Source organism: Triturus cristatus, chromosome 12 (genome assembly GCF_964204655.1).
Source record: "Triturus cristatus chromosome 12, aTriCri1.1, whole genome shotgun sequence".
In the NCBI taxonomy this organism is placed as follows: domain Eukaryota; kingdom Metazoa; phylum Chordata; class Amphibia; order Caudata; family Salamandridae; genus Triturus; species Triturus cristatus.
The window spans coordinates 61,673,016-61,686,605 of NC_140595.1; the positions used below are offsets into that span (position 1 = coordinate 61,673,016).

The 13,590-nt window shown below is 46.0% G+C and overlaps 1 protein-coding gene across 1 annotated transcript in view; it reads right to left on the reverse strand.

The window, feature by feature from the left end:
* The window catches only part of BTBD2 (BTB domain containing 2), a 231,232-nt gene extending 217,964 nt beyond the window's left edge, over window positions 1-13,268 (reverse strand). Inside the window, exon 1 of the mRNA XM_085636939.1 lies at window positions 12,676-13,268. Coding sequence (XP_085493065.1) covers window positions 12,676-13,133 — 458 coding nt within the window. The 5' untranslated portion in view covers window positions 13,134-13,268. The remainder of the gene's footprint in view (window positions 1-12,675) is intronic.
* Window positions 13,269-13,590: the final 322 nt, after the last annotated feature.

Below are 13,590 nucleotides of genomic sequence, written 5' to 3' on the forward strand. Positions count from 1 at the left end.
GAAGTTCTAACAAGCATTGGCATAGCCAATAGGTCTCGCCTTTGGGACCTTATAAGCATTTAGACTATAATACAGCAATACACACAGTGGAGCGTTTCATAGTATGCGTCTGTCATTTTTAGGCGCTGGAATTGTTCAGGTACTATAATCGGCCACTTTAATGGTGCTGAATTTACCGACCTAAAAAGGATGGGGGCTGGGTTCTGAAATCCATTTTGGACAGTCGTCCGTCAAATTATACCTTTAACGCCGCTAGATGTGCGCTAGGCATGACCCAGGCTCCTGGGGCCCTCACACAAGCCTTTCATTCGAAGGAGAAAACGAGTTCGCAGCAGCTATAGCGCTAACACAATAACCTCACATCATTTGTAGCGCCAAAAAGTGTGCATTCAAGTGCCATGCACTTAAACATCTATATATACATACATAATACATCACTGTATTTCTTGAGCTTTTAAAATGAGCCGTGCGATCCCCGAAATATTAAAGGAGATATTGGTACTCTTTTTATCAAGGTGAAAGGCAGAGGGCAATGGGATTCCAACTCATTTTAAAATTTTCTTCAGATTTAATTGAGAGAGGAGAATTAAACTTTGAGATGGAAAACGAAGTCCAACCAACTCAAAAGCCACACTTTTAGACTAAGAAGAAAGGATGAAAAGCTGAGCCGGAGGACTTATTTTACAACGCGTCTACGAGTGGAACATTAAAATATTAAAGGGGTCGTGTCTCAGCAAACCGTTTCTTCGACATTTGAAATGGCAGCACTTTTGTGGAGTGGCGAGGGAAGGAGACCTCTGCGATCAAAGGACAAGAATAATAACTGGATACAGCATGCTCTACCAACATATTATTTTGAGCATTTCTCGTACGCAAATTAATTTAGTTTGGCGCACACCTTCGAAAGAAGTCATCTCGCAGAGATTTGTATCTCCGCAACCAGGATTACAAGGATGAACGAAAGTATCCGGCAGCCACACTAGCACCATAACACGTGCACTCACACCCACTGGACCCGTAGTGTGGGCAGCCACAAACAACCCTGCGGCCCGGTGCAAAGTTCTGCTGACATCACAACAGAAATCTGAACCTTCTTTTTATTCCCTAAAACCGGGAGTGGGGAATGGACCTGGGAGAAGGCGAGAGGGAGAGAAACAGGAGCTACTGAGGAGAGAGGGAAAGGGGGAGAGAAGGAAGAGAAGTGAGAAAATGAGAAGGGGCAGAAGGAAGGGGGCAATCCATAGGAGATGAAGGAGGGAAATAGGAAACGAGAAATTGAGGAGAGGAGGTCTAGGGAGAAGAGAAAGGGGAGGCAGGAAGTAGAGGAGGAGAAAGAAAAATAGGATTAATGGAGAAGGGGGCAGGGAGGGACATTGCGAGAACCACGGGGGGGGGAAGAGGGGTAAAGGGAGAGTGGGTGAGAAGAAGGGGATCGTGGGAATGAGAAAGGAACAAGCGGGAGAAGAATAAAGGGAGAAATGAGAAACAAAGAGAGGAAAGGAGACTTTAGAGGAGGAGACGGGAGAAAAGAGAAGAGCATGAGGGAGAGACATGTTTATAAGAAGAGCCTGGAGAGAGAGGGAAGGTGAAGCTGGAGAAGAGAGGGAAAACAAGGCGAGATGCACAGAGAGGAGGGTACACGAGAGGACACCAAGAAACATGGATGGGAGAAAGAGGAGAAACCAGAGGATGGCGGGAGATAGCAGTGTAGAAGAAGAGAAGCATGGAGAGCTACAAGTAGTGGCGGAGGCAGAATGAAAGCAAGGGATGATTGAGTGAGAAGCGGAAGATGGCGCTGAGAGGGGAGAAGCAGATGAAAGAGGACACGAGAGAAAAGAACAGAAGAACGTTCGAGAGATGAGAATGTGCTAACGGAGAACCAAGAGGCAGGAGTCGGGCTATGAACAGAGTGATGGAGTGACGCTGCAAGGGCAGTCCAGGAGGTGTGCCTCGGGCGTGGACAGAGGGGGCCGGTGTCACAGTGAGCAGAGAAAGCTGTGACATGTATACTTCTACACATTGACCCTTCCGAGGAAGCCATACCACAGCCGGCAAATATGTGGTTCTCTCGGCGCTCCAGCATGAGCTAGAGAAGGCTCGTTACAACAGCCCCTGTGAAAAGAAAACAAGACAAGCCCGGCTTCTAAAGTGGTCCGGACGCGAGCGAACGTCCGCCGCGCGAAAGTGAAAGCAAATTTGTCACGGCGAGACACGGCGGAGCGTGGCGCGCGCTTGGCGGGGGCGCGCATTCCAGGCGGGGGAGCGGACCCTTTTAAGTATGATGCCGAGGGCGCCAGTGGGCTGAAGCGCTTCCCCAAACGGATTGCATGGCAGCACGATGCACGTGATTGTGCGTGTGCTCGCCATGCAATCCACTTTTGGGAGCACTTTGAAATGCCCCTCTTACTAGAGTCTCGCATAGCGATTGCGTAAACGCAATCGCTAGGCGAGACCTAAAAATCAGGTACTGAGATGGGTCCCTACTGGGCTCTCCATTTTTGCCCTCACACTCAGGGTGGAAAAAAATTAACTCTGCAGCAGTTCCACCCACCACTGCCTTTGATGCAACTACAAAGACTTGTTATAGTACCTTCACAGTCTCATCATTTTATAATTGAAGCATTTCCAATATTCTATACAACGAAGCCCCAGTTGTTGCCCATTTATCTTATGCAACTAATACCCATTGACAAAGCCAATAGTCCAGGCTTATTGTAGGTGTAATGTTACCTGTATTATATGTCTGGATGCAATGACAGAGCAGAAAAATACCAGTGGAGTGGCAAACCATGCTAAGCATAGATTTTTAGCTTAGGTGTTTCTAATCCACGCCCTGCATTATATCGACCACGCCTCTTTGAGACCCCTCCCAGTTTTTTCATCCCACTTAAAGCTCTGTCAATAGGGAAATGTCACATAAGCAAACTGAGAACTTGACAACTACATTCTTTTATAAATCATGGTTTCCTGTGATTTAGGTCAGTTATATGAAACGCAATGCCTTTGCACTATTACTCCCAGAATGCACTGGATTGTAACACGGCGTCCTTGGTGACCAACCGCTCCGGGTCTCCCCTTAGAAATGAATACCCTCCATCAATTGGTCCAAAGTAACCGCAGTTTGTAGTTCAGTGTGAAAATATTTATTAACATAAAATAAACTTTAAATCTAACCCTGTAATATAGTTAAAACCTGGGAGCGGCCCATTCATTTGAATTTTATGTCTGAAATATGCACGGTCTGTGCGTGACCAAAAACTAATAATTGCTTACTGTAACCTGAAAATTAGCTTTGCAAATGAGACCTGCCTGGCCGGTCAGGGCAGCCCGTGGTATTTTGGAAGGGGTGACGAGCAGGGGGTTGGGGTGATGAGGCAGACGAGGGAAGGAAGACGTGTTGAGAGGGGGAGGGAAGGAAGGACAAAAGGTTAAAAGAGCGGGTGTGATCAGAGGAGGACGAGCAGGGTGAGCTGGAAGAAAGTGGAGATGAGAATTTGAGGTGGGGGCAGAAGGAACACCCCCATGGATGAAGGACATGGTTTAGAGCCATAAAAGAAGTCATCATTGCCAGATTCCATGGGGATATAGACAAAAGTGGAAGGAAGGAAGGTTGACAATATTATACTGGGATGGGCATATTGCTTTGCTCAAGTAACGGAAACAAAGTTAAACTGAGTTCAGCTTCAGCATGAAACCTCTGCTAGTTGTGGGATATCGACTCTGCAAATTAGTGAGAATGCCCCTCATTACGTACTATAACCTATTTGATTGGGTGCTAATACGCAGTTATTCCAGCCCGATGGCATACGTCTCAACGCCCACTGCATTCTGGGCGATGTCACCGTGCCTTACTTCGATGTAACCAATCGCGCCAAGGCAGCTGATCACGAGTGACATGTAAAGGAAACCTCGGGGGATGGAAATGGGATGTGCTGGTGACATACAACCGCCTGGTCACCACATCTGTACTTCGAAACTTGCACATGTAGGGTTAACTTCTCTTATAATCTGAAATACATTTTAATTAGTCGCTGTACCTTTCTGACCTACCCATGCCGTAGGGTAATGACGCTTATGAAGTCGGAATTTTGTTACCGAATTGGGACACAGAACGGCGCTCATAGACATCATAAAAAGATCCTGCTCCTGTTCATCGAAAGCGCTACAGCGTGTTCTCAGAAATATGAAACACTATGTAAATGCATTTGCTATTATTTTCAGGCTTGAGATTGTATTTAACTAAATTAGTGCATTCTGGGAGTTGTAGTTGACTCAGTTGGGCTCACAATTAGCGATTTGTGAAAGGAAACCAAACCAAGGGATTGGAAAACCAACTTCCCACTGACTTATCTAGCAACCCAGGCTGTGCGCAAAGTACGTGATATCATTATTTGAGCTGTCAAGTTTTCCCGATGATAAGCTTGAATAGCAAAACCAGCCTTGCTTTTTTTGGTGTTTATTTGCATTCCGGCTCTCACAGTCCTTGAATTAAATGTAGGACAAATATCAGAAACGAAAATGAAAAGTGAAGACAAGGCTGCCAGTGCGTAATTGGGAACCGTGCGCATGCACCTGATGTCTCCCCGTCTCTCGTATCACATTGAAACACGCTCAGCCAGTCCTGGCCATTTATTTTAGCCCAACGGTACTCCCGGCCGAAAAGAGGCGACGACGTGCCATGGCCGAGTGTAACAAGCAGTAGAAGAGATGGAAATGGTTGTTGGGCTATTCGCTTTATGTGATATTTGCTACCATAGTAAATAGTGCATTTCTTGCGCTACTTAGAATGGGCTCGTTTTATTTACCCCGGGAGAATTAAAAACCTAAAAAAAAAAAAAAACACATGTAACACAATCTGGCTCTCTGGTATAGCGCTCTACTGTCCTCGGGCACAGTACGCACTATATAAAAATAAAACAAAAAGTACACGTACCGTAGTCGTCTAAGTTTGGTTTACAATACTGTAGCGCAGTAACTCGCCCCCCGCCGTCGTGGTGCCTAACGTAGGGAAAACTCAATAAATAACAAGCAGCCGAAGCTGGAAATCAATTAGTAACAGGATACTAGTTTAAGCAGGGTAGGCAATAAATTGCTTTAGCAGACAACAAGCAAAAGCAAAGCAAAAGCACGTGACCAGCAAAAGCAAAGCAAAAGCACGTGACCAAGGAAGAATGCATTTGCCAGCCTGCTCGCTCCCGATACCCCCTGGGCCATTTGAGTGAACATTTTAAGAAGAGGTGGGACATGCACCCGCCGCCTTTGGCCAATTGCGTGCTTTCATTTCTTGAAAGCCAAATGCAAAGGCCAATGGATGTGACAACCACATGCAAGTACACTCTAAAAGCTTTCTGCATGTCTGGAGTGATTACAAGAGGCCCTCTCCTAGAGCAGCGCATTCACGCTGCCCTCTAGGCGAGACCTCAAAATCAGGAGAGGGAAACCGAGGTTGTGATTCACCCTCCTAGTATACAGTGTCACAATCAATAGGGTCAACTTCGAGTCATCTCAGGTAGGGCCACGGGACATGAGAAAAAGGAACTCTCACTCATTGAATGTTATCCAGTGACGTGCTTCATCATAGAGTTCTTCCTGACCCTCTGAGATTCGGGTCATACTCAACCTCTTTCTTTACAAGGGAGAACTTTAAGGAAAAAGGTTGTGGGATCCATATGAGGTAATCTTTAAATCTGCCTAGGCGATGCCCAAGTCAGTATTTATTCATGGGTCATTTCAACTAATCTGCTGGTAATCTGGAACTCAAACACTGGGACACTGCTATCGAGTGAGCAGGGTATGTGCTCTGACCCCTAAAACATGTCAAAATTAGTTTCAAACATGACAGTCACTCTTATCTTTCCTATAGGGCTATAGTATATGGCGCAGAAATACTATCATGGCATGGAAAATTAAATCCACTTATGGACAGCAGCAACTATTGTGACATCCACTACAATGAAGACAGATTCAGGTTTACCAGGTGTGGCCTAGCAGCAGGATCCAGAACCCTGTTGCACAGACCTGTTCAAATAACCCTTTTAGCAAGTGATAACACATGATTTTAAACATTTAAATAAGTCACCTCAAAGTGCACCTTGCTGCCCACAAGGAGGGATGCATACATTTAAAAGTGGAACATGTGTGACATTAAAAATTGCATGTTCTCCCTGTGATTTGGCCCAAAACAATGTCATTGGGCAAGCTGAAGCTGGCATGCAGGCGGAGTCAAATTATACATTACAAACTTTAATCTATAACTTTTGACTTGTACCAGCAACAGACTCAATTCAAAGACTTGTTTTATCGAATAGAAAAGTCAGTTTTGTATTAAATATCTGGCAAAAGTAACTTTTAGAAAGTTACATTTACCCTGCTTGAAGCTGCTGGAGGCTAATTAGCATTCGCTCTCCGGCTGCTGCCTAACCCGTACTTGGACCAAATTAGGCGCGAAAGATGTGTGAAAACTGCTCCAAGAGCGGGGACAGTGGCTTGGGATTTGGGAGATGTTTTTTTTCCCAGGCAGGAAGACCAGCTAGGGTGGGGAGCTTAATTTACTTCAAAAGACCCTTCCCTTCCATAATTAAATGCTAGGTGACACCTGGAAAGGACCCATAATTTGTCTTACTAGTGAGGTTGGCACCAAATCTAGTAGAAGAAATGCTACCCCCAGAACTGCTTTTGAGTGACCACAGAAAAGGGCCCTGCTCATTAACCTGACCACACTTCTGGGTGGGCAAACATGCAGTGCAAAAGGAACAAGGTCTCCCCATCCTGGATTTTGAAAGTGAGTTGCACTGCAGGATGACTGCAGCAGGACAAACTGAACAGCTGAAAAGGTGGGTAGGCTTGCCCCCAGGAACTTTTACCCCATTTAATAGTCTCTAGGGCAAAGAAGTGGACTCCAATAAGTACATTGGTTGATATCCTGTGTTGCTACAGTGGCACAAAAGGCTGCAAAAGGCTCTTTCCCTACTATTAAGAACTGCAACTTGGACTAGACTTTGTTGATGGCCTCTGCCTGGCATCATGAGAGTCTCTAGTGCCCCAACCTTTCTGCGTCCTAGGGGTCTTAGAAGTGTACTGCTGTTTGGGCATCAGGAAAAAGTTTGGGAACTTTGGAGCTCTTTTGCTTCACACTCAAGGAGGCCAAAAGTATCCGACCAGAGGTTCCACAGCTCCAAATTGAATTTCTCATCCATTCCCCTGAAAGGCTGCAGCAGCTCAGATAAAGCTATAATGCCCCTTTCTGTTTTGGGACTCAGAATTGTTTTTAAGCAAAGGTCCCTTAAGCTTCAGAGTCTGAGCGGAACCAACCCGCAGTAGGCATCCAACCGGCAAATTAACTGCGGCAGCTACACTTTCAGATTTGCCCCACAAAAAGCCAATGACAAAAAATCTTTTCATAATAGGACTTCTGGAACTTTTCAAACTTTTTGATTATCACCAAGACCAACTCACTTAGTTTTATCTAACTGGGGCTCCATCGCAGTTTGTCTCAAACCGTGCCTTGGTCCTGGTCTAGCCGCTGTCTCACTATCATATTGGCGCTCTGTGCTTCTTGGCACTATTTTCTCATATCTTTCAAAATTCATATCTTAAGTTCCCCCAATGTGATTTTTTTTTGGTTTGGTCTCACTTTATTCAAGACCTTTTTCTCTTTTATTTTATTTTGGTTGCGGAATTCTATTGTATGTAACTTTCTACTGTGTACGAACTGCTTATACACTTTACACATTACCTTTAAGGCGGACTGCTTCATTTCATGTAGCCAGGCATTGTGCACAGATTTATTTTATTTAATCTGTGTGACATTTAGAAGGTGGTGGCCTTATCCTTTGAGGTGAACACTTCTTTGCCCTAAATAATAACCCATTTTCCTACAATGGGGTAGGGGGAGTGGTCCACTGCAAGCAGAAAAGCCTAGTACCTTTGATACGAAGGTGTTGAGGAGTATCAGCTTTGAGCCCTTTTGCAGCCCCATGGCATTGATATTTGTGAGGCAATGTATTACACTATCTGCCTACTACTGGACTTCAGTGGCTCATCGGGGATAAGAGGTTCTGTATAAACACAATGGAATACAATTGTGGTTGTTAGCAGTTGGTAGGGGGGGGCATCAGATTCTCAGGCCATCAATAAGACCGCGATTCCCATTCTATATGATGAAGTTGTGGATGGCTAGCGGAGCGCCGTATCTCAGAGCCTCTAGTTACCCAGCAACAGGGAGCATATGTGATTGGTGTTAAATACGGTGGCAGTGACCAGGTGACACAGCACTTCAACTGTTACAGGCTCTAGTCCCCTGAGGCAATGTTGGGATGTGGAAAGGGATAGTTTCAAATGATGAAACTAAATAAGATAATGACATCAGAAAACAAATTAAAACAGAACACATGGCTGTGTAGCTTCACATAAGCATTAATTAGCAACTGCAGGTTATTTCTTTTTTTATAAATATAAAAATGTAAAAACATTATCTGAGACCATACTGAACCAATCTAACTGACCTCAAACCTAAACATATAAATAAGTAATTTCCCCAAACCTAAATCTTTACTAATCAAACGCCCCAACAAAACCCCCTCAAAGTACTCAGGGCTAACCTATATACCACCAACCAAGAAGGCACCCTGAACAAATGGACAACCCTCACCAGAAACAACACAATGGCTATCATGCAGACCATTCATTCAGGGGCCCTAACAAACCCATGCCCCATCACATCAACAACCTGGGAACATCACCAAACAGCATGACCCTGGCCCACATCATCAAAACCTCCATCACATCCACCACTTTACTGGATGAATGGAAACTAGCAGAAATCAATGCCCTCCTCAAGAAACTCACAGCCGAACTGAATCAACTGAGCAACTTCCGACCCATCTCCCAGCTCCCCTATCCAGCCAAAGTGATTGTAAGGCCATCAAGAAGCATCTCACAACCCACCTCAATCTTCACCATCGGCTAGACAACACACAACCTCAGTCCAACTCTTCAACATATACATGACAGCACTGGCCAACATCATCCGATCACGAGAGATCACCATCAGCTCCTTCACTGGTGACATTCAACTCATCCTCTCCCTGATGGACAAGACAAAACACCACCAGAACCAACTTCTGACTGCAGGACGATGCTAACAGACTGGATGTAAACCAACTGCCTGAAGCTCAACTCCAACAAGACAAAGTACTGGTCATCGGCACCAGGACATCCCCATGGGAGTCCACCTGGTGGTCGTCGGAGATAGGACAAACACCTACAGATCACACCAAAAAGGTAGGGATCATTCTAGATGACAAGCTCAACATGACGGCACAAGTCAACGCAATGTGCACCTCCTGCTTCCACATCCTACACATGCCGCAAATGATCTTCAAATGGTTGCCTCAGAACCCCAGACGGACTGCCATTCAAGCACTCGTCTCCAGCTGGCTGAACTACGGCAACACTCTCTACTCTGGAATCTCCAAACAACTCCTACACAGACTCCAGGCCATCCAGAACACAGCCGCAAGACTCATACTCGACCCCCCCATACCGCATCCACATCACACCGCACCTTAGGCAGCTCTACTGCCTCCCTATTCACAAGCGCAGGCAATTCAAACTTCTCATGCACACAAACAAAGCCCTACACAACGCAGGACAAGAATACCTCAGCAGCTGCATATAGTTTCACAACCCACAGGACAGCTATGCTCGTTCTCACTTGCACACCCCCCATCCTCAAAAGCAAAACATGAGGTAGCTCATTCTCTTACATCACACCCAGGACAAGGAACAACCTCTCAACACATCAGAGTCTCCTCCTCACTTGATGAGGTCCGCAAGAAGCTCAAGACCTGGGTCTTCGTATAAGCACCTTGGGACCACATACGTCGCCCAATGCCTGGATACCCTCGAGTGAATAGTGTGCTATACAAATCAACCTAACATAACAATGCATGAAAAATAACCGCAAAAATTGACCTCACTACAATATATCCACTGTGATCTCTTTTTCGGTCTAAAATACACAACATTGTTGCCTAAAATAAAGAGGATAGATTTCATAAATAAATGATAAGTCAACAACTAAACCACACATACTGAGTTAATTTACACCTTTTCTTTGAGTGATATGTAAAGCCATATCTGAAATGTCATTTAACTTCACCCCTTGATAAAGTCTGAGACCAGAGAAACCAGCTTTGCTGAATAAAACGCGCTAGATACTCTTATAAACACCTTAGATATTTATTGATTTACTGCATTTCTTCGTAATCCACCTTCTACAGCATAATTTGCTTATTTTAACAAAAAAAAGGTTTCAGGAGGCTCAAACAGATCAAAGTTACTGACAATGCAGCGAAACATGCTGCCACATAGTGGTAGGCCACTCGCAAAGGCTGGTTGGTCACCTTTCTATTACTTATTGAGGTAGCTGGGTGTTACATGGGTACTAAAGAGAGAACACCTTTTGCATAGACCATGTCAACATGTAAAAATTACAAAATAATGAATGTTTACAAAATGTGGTGCGTTATGCTGCATTATTTGGCTTTTTATGCTAGATACTTTTATCATCTCCATAGCATAATTTTGCCCCCCCCGTTGCATAAGTCCTGTGACAGTGCTGCTATACTTTTGCACAAAGAGCCCTACTGGACCCCTTATCATGAGGTGGTGAGGTTCTAAAAAAGGTGAGGGGGCAGATTTCAAAGCAAGGCATGGTTCCTCTAGTTTCTTATGTGCATATGTAGGAGGAGAAGGGGAGGGGGGGGGGGGAAATCCAGGTCCATGTGCCGTTAATTTATTGTTTCCATACATGCACTCACAGATCACCTAATATCCCATGCATGTGATAAAGAGGTAATAAAGAGCTATGGGAAGGCGGAGAAGTTTCACTCCCAGGATGAGGGAGCATTCTCTTCCTAAAACATTATATAGAAAATGTCAGGTCAGAGGCTTCTAGCCATGAAACATTCAGCACCTTCAGCGATTAGATGCGGGGTACTATCTCCTGCGTCCTTTAACCTCTAGACCAATAAGAATCTGATGGGACGGCTGGAAAGAAGCAATTCCCCTTCACTGTACTCTACAAGCATGTGGCTCCCGAATCATGGAACCAGACAATTATAAGAGGTGGAAGCTCCACACCTGGGATTTTGGGTAATTGTTCTCTACCCATCCGACTGAAGAGGTTCCCTCACTCTGATAAGGGACACCAGTGTATTGGAATGGGTGAATACGATGTCAATGAATATCATAATCTGTGCAGGCCCTACAGCGGCAACACCAATAAATACAACGTATGCCATAACCTGTGCTCACTTCATGCCAATACCCATAAATGGAATGTCAACGTATGCATAATCTATGCCCACACAACCAGTGTTGATACCGGCAGTAACGATGTCAATATATACGCCATAATTCATGCATGCATAACAAAGTTGTTATCAGAAGAAAAAATGTTGATGTACGCTATGATCTAGCCACGCATAACTATGTCAATATCAGGATAGACAGCGTGGATGTATGCCATGACAAATGTTCGAACAATGTTGAGAATGTCAATAAAAATACCAGTGACTGCCATATTATTTTCGGGAGTTCTAATAAACTCGTATCATTGCTGTTGGATGCGCCCAAGGTGACCTCCCCATCAAACCCGAGTTTGAGATACATATTCAGGAAAGTCCTGTGACCCACACCAACGCCTATCAAATGACAGGTCACAGGTGAGGTCTCACCTAACCCAAAGACAAAAGTGCACCCAGGGAAAACCCTGATCGATCCCACAGATATATAGTTGCACCACAAACAGGTCTGAGGAAATTCGTGCCAATAAAGCAAAGGCTTGCGTTACCCAAAACAATGTCACAAAGCTAGATCCCACATGTAGATAGGAAGTGTCGATCAGGATACGACATGCATACAACACGTACCGATCACGCGTTCCCCACACCAGCCTACTGGACATATACAAACCTGCCCACAATAGCCCTTTCTGACGTTGAGAGCCATCTCTGTCCTTATCAGATTCCAAAACTTGTTTAAGACTGAGATGCTTTTTCAAGAATGCAAAAACTGCTTTACTGAATCTCACAAGATGTATATGTCAGCCGAAACTTTGTACACAGAGAGACTTTCCTCATATGCATTCTGTTGAGACTATACCTGCTGCTGTGTTTAATTAAACAAAGTTGTTCCGGTTTTGCTAAACACCACTTGTCTTTTTATTTAAGATAAATTCATACCTGAGCAACTAGAGCAGTAAATGGAACTATAGAAGTTCCAGTAATCATATTTACAATACTCCTGAGAAGTGCTGGTACTCTCCGATTAAATGTACTGCAGCAGTGGTGAGAAATTCAGGTACTCTCCCTCACAAATTAAAGAAGTGCAGGTACTCAGTACGTGACAGTACCTGCCCATCTTAAAGCACTGTGGGACACTAATCTGCTACTGCGTGCACGCATGCATTAAGAAGGTTGAAGGGTGGACTCTGTGTCTTTGATAAGGCATCCTTTGATTGCCCGGTCACTGAATCTAGTTATATGGGGCTCACAGAGGCGGGGCAGTGATTCTCCAGCTCACCTTGTATTCGATGGGCTGTACATGGGGATCCCCACATTTGCATGGTTTTTCCACATGCCACTGCAGGGGTGCGAATGCGAACCTCACCTGTGCGCAGGTATTCTCTGGCTTCCCATGCCTTTCCCCACCAGGAAGTGCACGTCACTCAGCACCTCGTTATTGAACAGGAAGGCGAAGCGCTCCTTGACGGTGGTCTTCGTGGCCTGCCAGTTGTACACGGGTTCCCGGTAGACCAGCACCGCGGCGCTCGGAGGGGCCGTTGCGGCGGCTCCTCCTCCTGTCCCCGCGGGGCCCGCCCCCGCTTGGACAGCTGTTGCCTGTTGCAGCTGGGCCTGCGCGGCCGACGAGGCGACGGCAGCAGGGTTCCCGGGACCTCCGCTGCGGCTCAGGCCGAGGCCACCGCCGTGATTGGCGCTGGTGACGCCATTGCCGCTGTTTCCGAGGCCCGGGCAGGGGGTCTGCGCGCTGCCACCGGCCGCCATCTTGTTTGCAGGAGCGCGAGACGCCGCGGTGTTTACAAACAGTGCCGGGCAGCAGCGGCGCATCAGGAGGGGGCGCGCGGGGGTGGGCCGCGCCAGGCAGAACTTTAGGGGGCGTGGCGGAAGGAGGTGGGGGGAGTGGCGGGAGCGTGAAAATGACAGGGGGAGGGGCGCGAGGATGAGCCCAACACGAAACGGAAGAGGGCGTGGTTGGATGGACTGCTGGGGCTTGACACCCCGCAAACACTAGACCGCGCGTAAAAGAGTTCCCCAAGGTGGCGGCCATATTAGGAGTCCACCTACCCTTCTCGCTGTATGAGCAAAAGAGGACCCAGTGGAGCCAATTCAATGGGACGTTGTAGGGTACCTGCTAAGGTCAGGAAAGCAGCAAGAGTGAATGACATAAAGTTATCTACAGTGAGAGATTTACACGGTAGGAAACACACACATAAATCTTTCACGCGTTGCCTGGAAACCATGAAGACACTGACGTTTTGCAAACGCTAGACCATTCACGCGCAGA